The following is a 19,396-nucleotide window of genomic DNA, read 5'->3' on the forward strand; positions in this document are numbered from 1 at the left end:
GGATACTTTCTGGACAGGCCTCATATATGCATAAAGGAACTCTGGAAGAATACATCCAAAGCTCCAAAGTGGGTGACCTACCTGTAATGGGGGGACCTGGGTGGACAGAGAACATCCACTGTATGTATTTTTATAGTTTGATTTTTTTGTCTGTGTGAATACATTATGCACTCAAATATTAGATTTTTTAAATGTTAAACGTGTTGTGTGACCTTAGTAAGTCATTCCTTCCCTCTCTGCTCCCTTTCTCTGCTTCCATGAATGAAGCTCGGAAGAGTCCTACACTTAGAAGCCGTACAGCTCGACAGCCGAGAGCACAGGCAGCAGGGCCAGCTTGCTGAGGGTCAACCTTAGTTACGCTGATTGCTGCTTATTTGAGCAAGTTACTTCATGTCTTTGAGCGTCATTTTTCTCACGTTTAAAATGGGGTGCATGGCACAGTGCCCCCGTTCTCACTCTGCCCTTCATTTTGAGAAAGCCTTGGACTCTCAGTACCCTAGTACTCTGCGAAACAGGAAGAATCATAAGGTCGTAGGTGAGGGTTTAATGAGTGAATACATGCAAACCACTTAGAACAATGCCCGGCACATAGTAACGTTCGGTAAATGCTAACAATTCCTATTACTTAAGGATTTGAGTAGTATCTGTGCCCTTAACTTTAGGCAAATCATGTTCTCTGAGCCTCAGTTTCCTTATGTGTAAATAGAAAAAAAAACCACATAATACCTACCAAAAAGATGATGAGATAATGGATTTGGAAGTGCTCTATGTAATAAAAATGTTGGTTAGGATGCGAAGAATGGTTATAGTAGTAAAAGGAGGGTGCGGGATACTAAGTGAAGATTCGAGGCTCCCCTCTCCCACCCCCCCACCTGCCAAATGAGGTAATATCTAAGGGGCAAGGGGAGGGCTTCGAAGGCCGTGAGTCAGGAGATGGGTCCTGTTTCCCACCTCTTTAAAGCACAGTCGCCAAAAGGGGCCACACACCACTGGTTGCCACTCCATTGTGAGACGCCAACTGTTTCCGTGTCACAGTTCCTATTTTGAGGAGGTGCTGACGCTAAGTGATAATCCCACGATCCTTAGCAGCTTCTCAGAAAGGAAAGGAAGTAGCACCCGGGAGGCTCACTGTCCCCCCTCGGCACATACAACCAATTTACAAAGAACAAAACAACTGGCTGCAGCAGCAGCGCCGGGTTCTCCATACCCCAGCAACCGGCCCTCACAGGCCCATTTTATGACATATAAAGCCCTTTTGTCCCCATTTGCTGATTTGCACCTCACAATAGTCCAAGAAGGCTGTCAAGCGGTGAGGGATAATCAGTCCCAGTTTACAGAAGGGGAACACTTTCCTTTGCAGAAGGGAAATGACTTACCCCAGCTCCCACTGCTTCACAGGAGAATGAAAAAGAATAAAGGATAAAGAGCCAGAAGACCCCATTTTGGGAAAATTGCTACAGATCTATAAAATTCCGTACATTTGGGGTTTAAGAAACTGTCATGCTAGGGTCAGGCCTGGAACCTAAGTTTCCTTCTCTGCAGACCCCAAGTCTCACTGTACTGATGAAGGGGAAGGAAACAGCAAGTAAGGACCAATAGAAAAGTATCCTTCCCAAAATAACTGCACTTTACATTTAATTAGAACTTTACACTTCCGTAAACAGTGTGGCCTTCTACTGCATCTCAACCTCATAGCAACCTTGTGAAGCAGGAAATAGGAATCTGAAGTTTTAACCACCCCCACACACATACTTATCCTTCTTCCCTGCTGTACTTTTTCTCCTTAGCACTTAGAACTGCCATACTATACATTTTACTTAATTAGCTGCTTAGCATGTATCTTCCTTAGTGGAAAATCTGTCCCATGAGGAAAGGACTTTTGTCTGGTTTGCTCACTGTTCACCAGTGCCTAGAACAGTGCCCGGTACACAGCAGGTACTCAACAAATGTTACTAAATGAATGAATGAATATTTGGGGTGTGTGTGTGTGTGTGTGTAGGCAGAAGAGAGAGAGAATATGAATGGGCCCATTTTTGCATATGAGTAAACTGATATCCAGAGGAATGAAGTAATTTTCCTAGGAAGGACTTCTGAAGCTTCTCATTTCAGCCTATCGCCTCACTTCACTGTCTGGTTGGTTCAAGGACATCTTACCTGGGCCAAAGGTAACGTGTACTGCACACATCTCTGCTCTTTCTGGAGCCAGCTCCAGGCACGGTGACTACAGGTAGCCCAGGGTTCGCCTCCTTTAACAGCTCACTCATCCATTCCACAAATATTTGCAGAGTGCCTGCTATGTACACAAAAGGCACTATGCCAAGCCTCATTAGCCTAGACACACCCGAATGCATGTGTCTCCAAATGCTCAAGGAGCTTCAGTGAGTTTTTACAATCTCTGCAATGTATAGTAGTGAGGGAGGACGGAGTAAAAGTCATTCGAGTTCTCAGCAGTGGGCCTGAGGGTCTCTCTGTCTTCCAGAACTTACCTGGCAGTTTCCCCCACTGAAAAATTGTGCTTACCTCATAGGAATGTTGGGAAGATTAAATTGGATACACGTGGAAAACACTTAGAAGAGTGCCTGGCACAAAATAAACACAGGCTCGGCGAATGTCAGCTATTTGTCCTCAAGCCTTCCTGCACTGATGATCTTATTGCTGGTGCCCCTCTCCTCTGGAATAAAGGAGGAAGGCAAACATCCATTTCAGGCCAGCAAGTCAAATCGCGCATGAGGAGCTACCGTGGAGTTACAGACCTATTTCTCGTTCCTGGCTCTGTTTGGAGATAGGTGGAGAAGATATTTCATCTCTCCCAGCCTTAGTTTCCCCACTTCAAAGTATGAAGAGAGTTGTGCGGTTTACTTGAATTCGTGTGTAAGGGTGCTTTGAAAATGGAAAATACTGAAACATGTGAGGGATTGTTATTATAATAACAAATGGAAATAACAAAGGCTATCATCACTTGTGCCCTTGCTACGTGCAGACACTGTACCGTGTGCTTTATATAGATTAAGTCAGTCCATCTTCGCAATAATACCAATGACCAGGTGCTACTATTCCAGTTTCATAGATAAGGCATGCTGGTTAATTTCATGTTTCAACCTGTCTGCAATACAATGCCCGATACTCAGTCACACACTTTTTTGGATATTTCTGTGAAGGTATATTTTTGTGGATGAGATGAACATTGAAATCAGCAGGCTTTTATTATATGAAATGTTAAAGGGATTTATCTAAGAAAAAGAAGATTAAAAAATATGAACAGTAAAAATGACAGCAAACTCACAGTTATTAACCACACCTAAAACAAAAACAAAAGCAAACTAAGCAAACAACTAGAACAGGAACAGAACCACAGAAATGGAGATCACATGGAGGGTTATCAACAGGGGAGTGGGAGGGGGAGAGAGGGGGGAAAGGTACAGAGAACAAGTAGCATAAATGGTAGGTAGAAAATAGACAGGGGGAGGGTAAGAATAGTGTAGGAAATGTAGAAGCCAAAGAACTTATAAGTATGACCCATGGACATGAACTATAGGGGGGGAATGTGGGAGGGAGGGGGTGGGCAGGATGGAGTGGAAACGAGACAACTGTAATAGCATAATCAATAAAATATATTAAAAAATAAATACAGTATAACCATTTTAAATAAATAAATAAATCAGCGGGCTTTGAGGAAAGCAGATTGTCCTCCATAATGCGGATGGACCTCAGCTAATCAGTTGAAGGTTCTAATAAAACAAACACTGACCTCTCCTCGAGCAAGAAGGAATTGTGCCAACAGACTGTCTTTGGACTCAGACTGCAAGTCTTCCCAGCTTGTTGGAGTAACCTTCAGATTTTGACTCGCACCTCTGCAATCATGTGAGCCAATTCCTTAAAATAAATTAGCCCTGGCTGGTGTAGCTCAGTGGATTGAGCGTGGACTGCAAACCAAAGCGTCACTGGTTCGATTCCCAAGCAGGGCACATGCCTGGGTTGCAGGCCAGGTCCCCAATAGGGGACAGGCAAGAGGCAACCACACATTGACATTTCTCTCCCTCTTCCTCCTTCCCTTCCTGTCTCTCTAAAAATAAATAAATAAAATCTTTAAAAGTAAAATAAAATAAATTAATCTCTCTCTGAAGATGTAGATGTAGATATACAGATACATATAGATCTTGTTGATAGCATTTCTCTGCAGAACCGTGAGTAATACATCAGGAAACTGAAGCTTAGAACGGTTAAATGCCTTGCCCCAAATCAAATAGCTAGTCATGACAGAGCCAGAAACCTAGGGATCATCTCCCTTCTTTCTTCTCTGTCCTATACCTCTCTCAATCGATGCAGCCACAACTCCTATTGATTCTGTCTTCAGAATCGATGTCAAACCTGCCCTCCTCTCCCCTGCTCCACTGATTTCATTTCTGCGGCAGCCTCTCAACCGGGCTTGCCATGGCCACTCTCACCATCCCCGATCTATTCCCTGCAAAGGTCGGCTTCTCAGATCACAAGGCAGACCCCATCATTCCACCACTTCCAGTGCTTCTACTGCACTTTGAATAAACAGCACTGACCACCACCGCACACTGTCATGTGTGCTGTGAGCGCAGCAACTCACTTCATCCTCCCAGTAACACTACAAACAGTGGCATTATTATCTCCACTTTTCAGAGGGCATACCTGAGGCACAGAAAGCTTAGTTAACATCCAAAATCACCACCAAGAAGGTTCCAGGGTCTGTGCTATTAACCACTGAGCCATGCCACCTCTGGGTATAGCTGATGCGCACCCTCCCTGGGCCTGGAAGGTCCTGTGTGAGCTGTCCCTGTGTGACTCCCTGTCTTCCTGTCATGTCACTTGCCTCTTCTCTCTCTCCCTGTGCTCCAGTCACACTGACCTTCTGAGCCCTTAGGCCTTTGCTATCCCTGCCCCTACCCCACACCTCCCACAAGCCTGGCTGTCTGTTCCTTTATTTTTTATTGTAATCCAAGTTCACAGGCTCTTTCCCCGAATCTCCACACAGCTGACTCAACTTCAATGTCACTTTCCTGGTACGTCCGGCAGGCCCTTTGACACAGTATCTCCTCATGGCAATAGGACTTCTTAGAGCTAACCGAGTGCATTTATTTCCCCTCCTCCTTGGCTTCTATTACCGAACAGCTTAATCACTCGCAGAACTAGTCACGTTCACACACACTCACACCCAAAACAGTACAATAAGAAAACTTCTCCAAGCAATGGGTTCCTAAGAAAAAGCTCCTCTCGTGATGATAGGATGCTGTTTGAGGGCCTTTTTTTTATTCTCTCCTGAAGCAGAGAATTCAGGGAGCGTTCAGCTGGGGCAGAAACGATTGTTCCTTGTGAATGAAATTCCTGTTGGATCTCTTATCACTCAGAGAAGAGGAAACTCAGGTCTAGTCTTCTGAGGCCTGAATTCAGGGCAGTAGAAAAGATAGTATTCTGTTCACCCAAGTGTGTATCCCTTCTGTCCTGTCAGGAATAATAATTACTCCCCATATGGGTAGAGAATAGCACAGTACACACAGCGTTTTCCTGTCTCCTCACACGGAAGACTGGGAAAATACGTGAAGCTGCTATGTGTTAATTTTATGTATCAACTTCATTGAGTCAAGGGGTGCCCAGACATGTGGTCAAACATTATTCTGAGTGTTTCTGTGGGGGTGTTTCTGGATGATGTTAACATCTGAACTGCTGGACTGACTAAAGCAGATTGCCCTCCCCAATGCGGGTGGGTCCAATTTAATTGAAGACCTAATAGAATAAATAGACTGAATAACAGAGAACTCCTCCGGCCGGACTGTATCACCTGAGACAATCTGGGACATTTCTCTCTGTCTCTCTCTGTCTCTCTCTCTCTCTCTCTCTCACTCTGTTTATGGCCTCCAGCTGCCCAATGAAACCACCTCTCCTTCTTCTCCCCCCCCTTCTCCTGTATCACCAAACAAATCCTCCACCCCTCAGTCTCATCATGCTATTGCCCTTTTTACGGGGCAAAGGGTCTGAGCCCGGCATTCAAGGTCCCTCCCGACGTGGTTCCACTGCACCTTGCCAGAATTACTGGCTTCAGCCACATCAAAGCACCCACATAAGATTTCTGGAACATACTAGCGCTTTCATGCCTCAATTCTGTCACATGTTGCTCCCCTCTGCTTGGAACATATCGTGCGTCACCTACCATGCCTATGCCCCACGCCAAGCCAATCGTGTCGTCCGAAAGGCTTGAAGGTACAGCTTAAATACTCTTTTCTGGGACCTGCCCAATCCTCTGAAAACCTCCTCCATTGTGCTTTTGCTCGCCTGCACTCCCACATCACCTGCTTTGTACCTCCTACGGCATTTATTTCTGCCCTACTGAACCGTTGAGCTCCTGAGCACATAAATCACATCTTGTCTTTGATTATCCCACACCTCAGCCTGGTATGTAGTGTCCCGGAAATAGCAGCTGCTTCATAAACATCCATTTTCTTTAAATGGCCCGTTAAAATTCACCACAGCACTGTTTATTACGGCAAATGATCGGAGACAAAGTAATTGGCCGTCAATAGGAGACACAATAGAAGCCTATGCAGTCATACAAAAGGAGGCGTCTCTGTACATACGGATATGGAATAATCTTCAAGACATACTGCTGATGGGAAAAAAAGGCAAGCGCAAAACCGTAGAATGTTACTATCTATATGAAGAAAAGAAAATCTGTGTGTGTGCACATAAGTAAATGCTTGTAAAGGCTTACAATATCTTTATAAAACACCAAAGAAACTGATTTCCATGACTGTCTCTGGACTGTGTGACTGAGGGCCAGGAAAAGGAGGGAGGTTTATGGATACTTTATTTTTTTCCACATTCCCTTCCCCACTCTTTGAATTTTGTGCTACATGCATGTATTACCTATTCATGATCATTTAAATAATTTTTGCCAAGCATCTATTACATGGCGAGAGAACATATTGAGGTGATATTAAGTAATGACATAAATTTCTCTTTCAGATTAGCTAGAAAAAGCCCTAAGAAATGTAACATGATTAGTCAGTGATCATACACAAATGAAGTGGTGGTTCTGAATCAGCTGCAATGGCCTCTGGCTCTCAAGAAAATATAAAAATAATAACAACTGCTCTGGCTGGTGTGGCTCAGTGCATTGAGTACCAGCCTGCAAACCAAAGGGTCGCTGATTTGGTTCCCAGTCAGGGCACACGCCTGGGTTGCAGGCCAGGTCCTCAGTAGGGGGCGCACGAGAGGCAACCACACATTGATGTTTCTTTCCCTCTCTTTCTCCCACCCTTCCCCTCTGTCTAAAATAAATTTTTAAAAATGGGTGGTATTCAAACATTTTTTGTGTGGAAGGTAGGAAGAATGCAAGGCAAGCCAAAATGCTCTTCCAGAATCATAAGCAACAACCCAACATCGAAAGCAAAAACCCAGGTGCTCTGGATAAATCAAGGGGGGCTGATCGAAACTCGCGCTTGCTCCTGCCTAGCCCCTCCCCTCGAGGCCCTGCCAGGAAAAGCCCATGGCTCTGACGCAGCGGTGTGCAAACCTTTTCTGTAAAGGGCCAGTATTTTAGGCTTTCCTGGACATGTGGTCTCTGTCAAAACTACTCAACTCTGCCTTTGTATCATGAAGGCAGAACGGGCACGGCTGTGTTCTAATAAAACTGTATTTGTAGACAATGCAATTTGAATTTCATATAAATTTTCATATAACGTTCTGGATCGTCAACACCCACCTTGGGTCATGAAACCACTTCAGGAATGAAATCCAAAGGCTAGGGCTAGTGGAACAGAAAAGTCCCGAAAGACCCCCTGAAGCTGCCACACTGGCCCAGGTACGCCTATCTCCTCAGCTCTTTTATGTGAAAAAATAAAACCTATGTGTTTTAAGCCAGTGTAGATGGATCTCTGTTATTCATAGCAGAATCTAATCAACTGTTAAGCTTAACAGCTGGCCATTCTATCTTGCCTAAACAGAGATTTCCAACAACTCAAATATTGTGACTTTTGTGAAGGCCGCACGAAATTTGGTGTGGAACTTATTCCAAGATTCCATATTCTTTTCCAAAGCATTCGCAGACACCGGGAGGGACAACAGGAGCGAACAACCATAGTGCAGGCAAAGAAGGAACGCGCTATCTCTAGACAATTTTTTTAAGACTAAAAGTCACAGTATTTCTTTAATCATCACCATGCACCAGCAATTTTTTTTATTTTTAAAATTATTTTATTGTTGTTCAAGTAATACCAGCAATTTTCAACAATGCCAGTAATAAAATACTCCTCGTTGAAAACAATATTCTGTTGGTCAAAGTTCTAAGCAATTGTTGTTACTACTGAGTTTGAATCATCTATATAAAGTTTCAAATTAGCACCTTTTATTATTTATCCTTTGATAATATTGTATTATACCTGGAAGTTAAATTCAGAGAACTTCCGGTTATATAGCTCCCCCTCCCCAAGACACACAGGGACTTTCACTTCCTTTCACTTTGTAAAGGTTTAGATCAGGGGTATCAGACTCATTTTCACCAGGGGCCACATGAGCCTCCTGGTTGCCTTCAAAGCGCCTAATGTAATTTAACTCCTGAACAGTTAAGGAGTAGTTACATTTATACAGTCCTAAAATTATTTCAGCCCCTTTTAAATCTTTTTAAATTAAGATAATATTAGTGGTTATTACTGAAAATAATTTTGTCATCTAGAAGACAGAGTACTAAAAATGGTCCACTCCAGAGATCACATATATTAAGTATACGACATCTAGTACTAATAATATACTTAGTCCTCTTTTCTAGAATCCTAGAAAGCAAGGAGCTGGTTCATTGGTAATTCACACAGACCCAACTCTCAATTAGCTCCACCAGAGGCCAAGGAGCCTGAAGCAGATAATGTGATCATTGACTTAGATACAAAATGTCCTTGAATGCATCCACCCACTCAGACATCTGAGAATCAGATGGATGGTCAGCAAGGACAAAGACACAGACTATCTACAAATGATGCTACAAAGGAGAAGAGCGAGCCCTTTCAGACAGATTATTATCAGCCTGGTCCAAGCCACCATCACCTCTAACCTGGCCAATTTAAGAGCCTCCTCATAGCTTTTTTCCTCTGCCCCACTACAATCTCTTCTGCTGTTAAAATCTAAGTCACCTTATGTCCTTTATCTGATCAAAGCCTTCGCAAGACTGCCCTTCTCACTCAGATTAAATGTCCCCAGGACATTGGCCTCCTGGCCGTTCCTTAAACAAACCAGTTATTCCCTCCCTCCTTCCCTCACTCCACGCCCGGCCCCCTCTTTCTGTCTCTGGCTGTTTCTTATGCCTAGAACTGTATTCTTCTAAACATCCGCATAAGAGCTCCTTCTTTCATTTCCTTCCCATCTCTGCTCAAATGTCCCTTAATCAGAGGCTCTGGTTGATGGCTGATCTAATACATCATCCCACCTGCTATGTCTCTCTATGGTCTTGCCCAGTTTTCTTTTTCTTCTTAGCACTTACTTAGCACTTCTGGATATAATGTATATTCATTTGCATAAAAATATTTAGTGAAACCTCCAAAACTCCAGAATGTAAGATCCCTGAGAGCAGAGCTTTTGCTTTTGTTCACTGCTGTCTCCCGAGCCCCTAGATCAGTGCCAACTCAGAGGAGATACTCTATTTTTGTTTAACGAATGAATGACCTCAAGAGTGCCTATAAGGTACTTCATCGTGGTTTTATGGATGAGAACGCTGAGGGTGAAATTGACAATTGGCAAGTGTTTCAGAGCTGAGAAGTGTAAAAGCCAGGCCCTCAGCCCCAAACTTGGGACTCTGAGACCCGAGTTCTATCCATCCTAGGCACGCTGCCTAACCTCGCAGAAATAGGCATGGCAGGCAGAAGCTATGAATAAATACACTGAAAAAACTGCCATCAAAACTGAACTCACAGTTTTTAACACACACTCTCTCTCTCTATAGAGACAGATTTTATTCTGTAAAACCCTGACTGGTGTTTTATGTTCCAGGACCTTCACATACATGTGGCACCTGCAACCCGTTATAACAGACATTCTGAAAAGAAACCTCACGGTCAACGAAAAACTCAATCTGAATTTCAAACGATCTGCCAATGAAGGAACAAGGAGCAAAGACCTTTTGGCCACAGCATAAAATGGTAGCTACATATACACTGCCTACTTTTTTCACAATGGTCCACTAACTAAATTTTAGCCAACATTTACTTGTAAGAATCTCAGATCTGGAAGGAACTGGGATGATCATTAACAGCCCCATTTAACAGGTGAGAAAACGGAGACCCAAAGCCTCCTTATCAAATGCTAGCAGGACCAAGATGATAGGTTTCCTGCTGTCCAGGCTTGAAGAGAGTTTAGGATTCCTATCTCTTGAATTCTGGCTAACAGTTAAAGAAAGACTTTCATCATATATTCTCCCCTTCTGTATCTGAAAAATATGAGTCCCTCATCAATGAGACTTTAAATTATATAGTCTCCACAAGGTGTCTGTTACTCTCCTCTCTCGCACACAATTGGCAAAACTGGGAATTTCTCCATTCATTTAATCTGTTGTTAATGGGTGGCCCTGGATCCCTGTATTACATGATCTTTAAAAGAGGAGGGAGGTCTCACACAGACCCAGCTGACAGAAATACCAGGACCGGCATGGCTTTTTAAGCAAATTTCACAGCATTAGTTCATCCTGAAGGAAGCCTTTTCCAAGATCATGACTCTTTATTCCTTTCTGCCTCTCTCAGCGCCATTTGAACTGCCGAGTCTGTGGAGCAGTGGGGAGGGACAGTGACGGCGTCAGGAGACTCAGCTTTGCCTTTGTGGAGCTGTGTGACCCTGAGCGAGTCTCTCCCACTCTGTGGGTCCCACCTTTCCCATACAGATGGCAAGGATTTGAAGGTCTTTTCCTGTTCTGATCTTTCCTGGGTCTACACACACTTGCAATAGCCCCAGTGGGACCCCAGGGAGAGAGGCATGTCTAGGATGAAGAGTGTCTTGAAGTCCTGGCATATACGAATACAAACTGGATGCCTTCAGGAACCACTAAACAGAGGTCTAAGGAAACCCTGAGCAATGGTTCCCAGAATCCCTCCTCCCTTCCAGAATAGGAGTGATAAAGGAGTTAAACACCAATTTTTGCCCAACCGCCTCAGGCTACTTTCCCTCAGTGGTGGGTTGTGGGTGGCACTGAAGTGTGGGGTGGCATGGTCATCAGTGCCTGCTCACCCATACCATCGCCCTCTAAGACCCTCTCGCCCTTGCATCCCAGCTGAGGACAAACGCATGGGGCCCTCCCACCCCCAGAGCCCCTGGTCTGACTCAAGCTACCCCTGGCTGAGTCAGAGAGGCATCAAGATGCAGCCACCACTTCCTCTCTGCAAGGGAAGTCATTCCAAGGTCTCCAGGTGGGGAAGGGAGCAACATGGCATAAAATGAACTGTTGGAAGATAATATTAAACACACACACACACAAGCACACATTCCTTGGGATGGGGGTGGGGGGGTTCTCTTAACTGAATGGGGTCCAGTCCCATTTCTAAGATAGGGATTTCTGCAGCTTGTCTTTCCTTGACAAAGCCCCCAAGTATGAACAGGGTGACCCCAGCCCAGGCAAGGAAGGGCTCCTGAGCTCCCAAGCTCCCCTAGACAGCTTCTTTGAGAGTGCCTGTCAGGCCCTCATGCCCTGGAACTGGCCAGAGCAAGGGGGTACACGGTCTATTTGGAGGACTATGCAGTTCTCTCATACTACGTCCTCCAGAATCCCAGGCTTTGTGACTGTTCCCTCCCTCCCAACCCCCGTGCCAGCTGGCCCGCACCTTGCAAGCCTCACTGCTCACAGAGAGCCCCTCTGCCAGCCCCCTTGCTTCTTTGGCCTTTCAGGTGACCCCCGCTACCATCCCACCCTAATCTCTGCGGTTGAGGGAGGCTGTAGGAATGCGAAGGAGGATGGGAGGGGGCTTTCTTCAGCAGGCAGGCATGCGACCAAGGGTTCCTAAAATGGCCACAGCAAGCTCTCTGGTGTCTCAAGGACGGTAGGGAGGGCGGTAGGCAGAGGCTAGGGGGCTCACTGCATGGCGGCTGGTGGAGGAGCTGGGGGTGGGGCTAGGGGACTGAAGCTCAAGCGGGGGAAGCCAGGGTTATGTGCACTCACCATTCCTGATCCGCCCCTTATCCACTGCATGGTGCCTGCGAAGTCCGGCGTCTCCGAGGCCCCGGTGGCTGGCGCGGGTTGTCTGGGGCTGGCTGGGCTGGCAGGACTGGAGCGAGCGAAAGCCCCAGCGCCCCCTCCGCCTCCCCTCCTCCACAGCCCTACAGCCCAATCCCCTCCGCCCTGGACCTCGCCTTCAGTCAGCTAGTTCCATCCCAGCCGGCAGGCTCTGCCTCTCTGCCCGGCAGCTCTGGGGTGCTTGGCCGTGGAACAGGCGTGGGAGGGGGGGTCCCAAACGACTGCCTTTGTCCCCGGGCAAGACTTGAGACCTGGGAGGTGGGATGCAGGGAGAGGAGGGGGTAAATAACCTCCGCCTGGGAGAAGACAGCTGCCACCTCTGCCTGCCTCCCACCGTGCTAGAGTTAGAGGCTGTTTATTGTGGGGCTCCCTAATTGTGTCGAGTCAGCGAAAAGTCCTCTCCAAAGTTGCCAGAGGTGTTGGGCCAACCTCCGGAATAATGAGCTCCTGCCCCAGGGGAGCTACGCCAGTACTTGCCCACCTCCCTCCCCCTCTGCATACTCCCCTGGGGTCTTCTCCCCTACTGGGTCCTCCCTGGGGGCTTTCATCTTTATGACCGCTTTCACTTCTCAGAACAACCCTGCGGAGGCAGGCATTAGTATCTCCATTTTACAGATTAGTAAATAGAGGAATAACAGTAGGAAGGGGCCTAAGGTCGCAGGAAAAATAGAGTGTTCACAATGTCTGGCATACAATGTCTTTACTCTCTGAAGCTTTCCAAGCTTCATTTTGTTATCTCACACACACACACACACAATTCCAGGATTCTCCCTCCCACCTTCAGGAATATAAAAGGTAGCTTGTTGATGGATGAATTTTCCATTTGCTTATTTTGCTGAGAATTAGTCAGATGAACATCAGCAAAACAGGTAAACGGAGAAACCGCCCACCTCTTCGCAATGCCCCCAGCTCTGGGCAATGGAACCCAGGCTGGCACCTGTGTATCTCCTTAGAGTTGGCGCCTTGTGTCACATTCACACCCCGCATCCCATACCTTCCTGACAATGGCCGTGTGAGTTGCATATGACAGGGAGTGTTAATTAGCCCCCTGTTACAAGCAAAACACTGAAGCCCAGAAATGGAAACACATCTACCAGAGCCAAACAAGACAAGAATCCAAGTCTCCTAACTCACAGGGAAGGTCAAGCAAGAATGGGATTCCAAAAAAAAAGAAGAAGAAGAAGAAGGTTGCAGCTTCAGCAAGAAGGAATTAAAATATGACATCAGAAAGAAGCACCTGAAGGTGACTGGTATGAAGACATCACTGGCATGGCACATACACAACCTTATTGTCCTCTACTTCCTAGCGAACTGTCCCCACTTCATCCAAGCCATTGCTTTGGCCAAGCACAGCTGGCCAAAAATCAAGGCAGCTGCCTTGATGAGCACCCAGTCCTGGGAGGTGTACAAGCAAAAGCTGAAAGGTCCTTTGGCAAAGGATTCCTGAATTCAATGGAAGCTTAGCCTGTGTGACCTTTCAACTTCCTCCCAAGTCTGATGGTGCAGTAATCAGTGATTCTGCAATGGCCTCCTCATGGTTTTTCACCTCTGGGCCTTCACTCACATTGAGCCTCATGAATGAACCGCCCCTGACAGCCAGTCCATTGAAACCGTCAGGACTTTATATCTCTTTAAGATCTGGCACGAGGCACGCCACCCATAAGAAGCTTTACTCCAGGATACTGCTTTTACTGTCTTTCATCTAATCCTGCAGCACTACCAGTTAGCCTTTTCCACTGAAAATCATCTGTTACTTACTAGTCGGTACACACTGAATTGTGCCCCTACATATTCCTATGTTGAAATCCGAACCACCAATGCCTCCGAATGGGACCATATGCCCAATGAGATATTACTTGCTCATAAAGAAGAATGAAATCTTACCATTTGCAACAGCAGATAGACCTACGGGGTATTACTCTGAGTGAAGTGAGTCAGACAAAGAGAAACAGATACTATGTGGTTTCACTTACATCTGGAATCTAAAGAGCAAAATACAAACACACAAACAGAATTATAGATACAGGGAACAGACTGACGGTCGTCAGAAAGGAGGGGGTTGGAGGGCTGGTTGAAAAAGGTAAGGAGACTGAGAAGTACAGATTGGCAGTTACAAAATAGTCACAGGGATGTAAAGTACATCACAGGGAATACAGTCACTAACACTGTAAACACTATGTACGGTGCCAGGTGGGGTACTGGAAATATCAGGGGGAGCACTTTGTAAAGGATATGACTGTCTAACCACTATGCTGTACACCTGAAACCAATGCAAAATAGTATTGATGTAAACGGTAATTAAAAATAAAGGTAAAAATTTTTAAAAAAGAATGTGTATTTGGAGATAGCAGCTTTAAAGTAGTAATTAGGTTTACGTAAGGTCATTAGTGTGGGCCCTGACCCACCACACTGGGTGTCCTTACAAGAAAAGGAAGCTCTGACAATAATGGGTGCAGAGGGAAGACCATGTGAAGACGAGCAGAGAAGCCAATGACAGAGGCCTCAGAACAAACCATCTTGATCTTGAACTTTCACCCTTCAGAACTGTGAGAAAATAAATTGATGTTGTTTAAGCTCTCCAGTCTGCAGTACTTTGTTATGGCAGTCCTGGGCAAGTAATATACTCATCAAATATACATTTTTTGATTTCTTATCACTTAAATGGAATTATAAGGTTTTTTCTTTTAACCAGGGACAATGAATTACTCACCTTGGTATTTCCTACAACAGAATATCTTGCACATAGGAGATATCCAATAAAAACTTGGATCTTTTTTTCCCAATGGATGCATTCATTGAACAATAGTATTGACCGCCTAACCCTGACAGGTGTGGCTCAGTGGGTTGGGCATCATCCTATAAGGTGAAAGGTTGCTGGTTCAATTCCCAGTCAGGGTGCAGGCCTGAGTTGTGGGCCGGGTTTCTGGTTGGGGGCGCACAGGAAGAAACCACTAGGTGTTTCTTTTGCACATCAATGTTTCTCTCTCTCTATTTCTCCCTCCTTTCCCTTGAAAAATAAATAAATACAATGTTTCAAAAAATATTTTCAACCACTTATATGCCAGACATTGGGATACAATCTCAGGATACAAAACAAAGTTTCTCATGGACTTTACAATCTCCTTGAAGTGGAAGAAAGATAGACCATACATAAGTAAACAAATGAGATAAAGGTTGTGATATATCCTCTGCAGGATATAAATGAATTACATGATAGTGCGTATCCCTGGGATTACACAGTTGTCTATCAATCATGATCCAGTCAGGAAAATAGAAACCTAGATCTTTTCAAGAGAGAACATTTAATACAGGGCACACATTCACTCTAGCAGAGCTAAGAAGCCAAAAAAGGGAGGTAAGGCAAGCCAGAATTCAGCAAACAGCCCTGGCTGGTGTGGCTCCGTGGATTGGGCACCACCCTGCGAACCAAAAGGTGGTTGGCTCGATTCCCAGTCAGGGCACATTCCTGGGTTAAGGGCCAGGTGGTGCGAAAGGCAACCAATTGATGTTCCTCCTGCACATTGGTGTTTCTCTCCCTCTCTTTCTCCCTCTCTTCCTCTCTATCTAAAAATCATTTTAAAAATCATTTTAAAACATTAAAAAAAAAAAAAGAATTCAGCAACCCCAGAAAACCGCTACCACTCCTAGGGCTAGATGGATAAGGGGAAAAGACAGGGTAAGGGGAAATTGCCGTTACACAGAAATGGGTGCTAGACTGAAGCTAAAAGCACAGGGTGGGTGGCCCAATGGGCCAGGTGCCATGAATGGAGTTGTTCAACAGAAGCCAGAGTCATGGAGGAAATATAGCCACTTGCAAACTCCACTTCTCTATAGCAGAGAGCAGAGGAAATACCTTGGTTTTGTCTTCTTCTTTCCCACCAATGTCCTGCAGCTATTTCCCACTGAACAGAGGAAATGAGACAGAAAGGGAGCCTATGAAATTCAGTCTGCGGGAGAAGAGTGAAGGATGGCTCTGAGAGCAAGCAGCCCGGTGTTATTGCCTGTGCCTACAGACTCTTGCGGAAGAACAGATGTTGATTCCAGAGGCAAACAGGCTATTGAATCCAGTATGTTTTCAGTACCTATTTGTCTAGAACCTTGTGAGCAGAGAGACGCAGTGTAATGGAGTAGGTAAGAGAATCAGCTCTGGGGCCAGAGTGCTTGGATTCAATTATTGGCTTTGCTACTTATTTGGACAGGTTATTTAATGGGGCACCTCTAGACAATTCCCTTATCTGTGAAACAGGACTAATAATACTGTCTCCTTCCTAGGATTGTTACAAAGATTTGATTAATTCACTCCACAGAAAGAAAGCACTTAGCACAGGGCCTGGCACCCAGTAAGCATTCAGGACAGGGAAGGAGAAATCCGGAAAAGGGGTTTGCACGATCTCGTGCCCCTGGCCTCTCCCTTGAAGCCCTGTGATGTCGCAGAAGCCAATTTGGTCCTTAGGCTGGCACCAGCTCTTAGTGGACAGGTGCCAAATGCTTCCTTCTTTTCAGCCATGAACAGCATGAAGAGAGAGACTGTCTTAGGTATATCACCAATTTAGCACATTCTCCTTATTTGAGTCCATAGTGATTCAAAGAGCCCAGAGTCAGGCTTCCAGGGGCAGAGGCCTTACTGCTCCAAGCTGGCCCCTTACCTGCCGTGGCTTCATGCAGATCTGAGTAAAGAGCTGAATTCAGTGCCGGCGGGTAACCTGGGGCAAGTACCCAGCTTCTCTGAGTCTCTGGTTCCAAATCAAACAATGAACACACTACTTGTTGTTTATCTAACAGTGTTAAACAATCACTTGTCCATAGCTGTCAGAGTCACCAACGATCTGAAACATTATCTCCTCCAACATTATCATTTTACAAATGAGAAAATACAACCCCCAAGAACGAAAAGGACTCCTAAAGTCACCAAGTAAGTAAGTGGCTGAGATGGAATGAGAACTCGGACTGTTGATTCTCGACAGTGAGTAGAATGCAGTAGTAAAAATGGATAAAAGTTAAAAGCATCCACCCTGGCTGCTGTGGCTTAGTGGGTTGAGTGCCGCCCTTGAACCGAAGGGCCACCCAGTGCAATTCCCAGTCAGGGCACATGCCTGGGTTGCAGGCCAGGTCCCCAGTAGGGGGCGCATGAGAGGCAACCACACATGGATGTTTCTCTCCCTCTTTTTTCCCTCCTTCCCCCATCTCTAAAAATAAATAAATAAAATATATATTTTTTAAAAAGTGTCCAATGACTATAATGCTGGTATTGAAAGCCTAAAGCTAACATCTACATTGTAACTTGTGCTGTTCTGACAAAATGATATTCAGTACATATATCACTACCTAGTCTTATTCATTCATTTCTAAACTCAATAAACGTGTGCCTGTGTACAAGACGCAATGTGTTAGGCACTGATGATATAGCAATGAACAAGACAGAAACCATTGATTTCCTGATTCCTATTCAGTAAACAAGTAAATGAAGAAAATAAATATGCTAATACAGATGGTGATAAGTGTTATGAAGGAAAGAAAGTGAAAGGACAAAGAGTAACTCTGTGGGAGGAAAGAGAGAATTTAGATAAACAAGGCTTCTCCAAGGAGATGACATTTAATGTGAGGCCTACAGGCTTAAAAGAAGCCAGCCATGGAAGGAGGTAGGGGAAAGTATTCCAGGCGCAGAAAACAGCAAGTCTAAAAGTCAGGATTGAACATGGGCTTGCAGTGTCCCAGGAATTGGAAGCAAAATGAGGCTGAAACCTAGAGAAAAAGGAGAGCTGCATTTACATGTGTAAGAGACCGCTGAGGTTGTGGTGTGGTAAACTGACTGAAAGTGGGGCCAGGGTTGACAGGCAGGCCGTCCACAGAGAAGGTGCGTTAGAGAGGCAGTAAGAAAGATGAAGACGAGGGATCATCCAGCAGCTAAAGTCTTCAACGAGTGAGGAAGAATGTCCAGAAAGAAAATGCATCAGCCAAGAATCATGGATAAAGCACCTACTATGTGCCGGGTTCTATTCTAGCTACTAAAGATACAGTAGTGAACAACCTAGGTTAGGTCTCTATCCCAAGGCAGGGTATTGTAATGGAGAGATTTAGGCATCGAACCCCAAAACCAATAAATAAAGTAATCTTAAGTGCTGAAGAGTTATTAAGAAAAATAATAAATAGGGTAATATCACAGAAGGTAACTGAGGAAGGAGGACACCATTTTACCTACGTGGTCATGGCAGGCTTCTCTGGGAGGCGACATCTGAATTGATATCAGAGTAATGAGAAGAAACCAGCCACACAAAGATCTGGAGGAAGACCATTCTAAATTAGGAAGAAAGAGCAAAAGCAAAGGTCCAGACATGGCAATGACCCTGACCTGTGCAAAAAGCAGAGGCAGTCGAACATGGCAGGATGTAGTGAAGAATAATACAGCGGTGGGAGATGATGCTGGAGAAGCAGGAAGGGCCAGAAAGTCAGGAGATGAAAGCATAAAGAAGGGATGGGGGGTGGCAGAGGCAGATGGCATGTGCTTCCAAGGAGCCTAGAGTTCTGAAGGCAGGAAAGGAGGAAATGAGAAACATGAGGAATGCCATCCCAAATAAGCTAACACAAAACAATGTAAAGCAAGATGTTTGGGAAAGTGTGTATAGGTACACGGTACTATCTAAATATAATCTAGCTTAGACTTTGAGGTTAAAAATCTAGCTAGATATATTGTCAAGGTCATCTAGTCAAAGTCTGGGCCTCAGATGGCAGCATCAAGCATCACCTTGGAGCTTATTAGAAAGGAAGAATCCTGCCCTGGCTGGTGTAGCTCAGTGGATTAAGCGTGGGCCTGCAAGCCAAAGAATCTGCCAGTTCAATTCCCAGTCAGGGCACATGCCTGGGTTGCTGGCCAGGTCCCCAGTAGGTGGCACTTGAGAGGCAACCACACATTGATGTTTCTCTCCCTCTAAAAATAAATGAATAAAATCTTTAAAAAAAAAAAAAAAAAAAGGAAGGAAGGAAGCATCCCAAGCCCATCCCAGACCTACCAACTCAGCACCAGCATCCTCATAAAATCCTCACTGATTCACATGCACGTTAAAATCTGAGAAGCCAAGATCTAAACAAACTCCTATCACTATGTTGGAGTCCTTAAGATAATATTGTTTGGCCCCCATAAGAATAGAAATAATCTTCATCTGCATTTGGAAG

General features: G+C 45.1%; 1 protein-coding gene across 3 annotated transcripts in view; it reads right to left on the reverse strand.

Annotated features, from left to right (window-relative positions):
• Nucleotides 1-19,396, reverse strand: part of ARHGEF9 (Cdc42 guanine nucleotide exchange factor 9) — a 205,477-nt gene that overhangs the window by 112,994 nt on the left and 73,087 nt on the right. The window contains exon 1 of one of the 3 annotated variants that reach the window (XM_053917172.1): nt 12,152-12,558. The exons of the other annotated variants lie outside the window; for them this stretch is intronic. Within the exon in view, the coding sequence (XP_053773147.1) occupies nt 12,152-12,181 (30 nt within the window). The 5' untranslated portion in view covers nt 12,182-12,558. Of the gene's footprint in view, nt 1-12,151; nt 12,559-19,396 lie in introns of those variants that run through there. 3 annotated transcript variants of the gene reach the window in all.

The sequence above is a fragment of the Desmodus rotundus genome, chromosome X (genome assembly GCF_022682495.2).
Source record: "Desmodus rotundus isolate HL8 chromosome X, HLdesRot8A.1, whole genome shotgun sequence".
Lineage (NCBI taxonomy): Eukaryota > Metazoa > Chordata > Mammalia > Chiroptera > Phyllostomidae > Desmodus > Desmodus rotundus.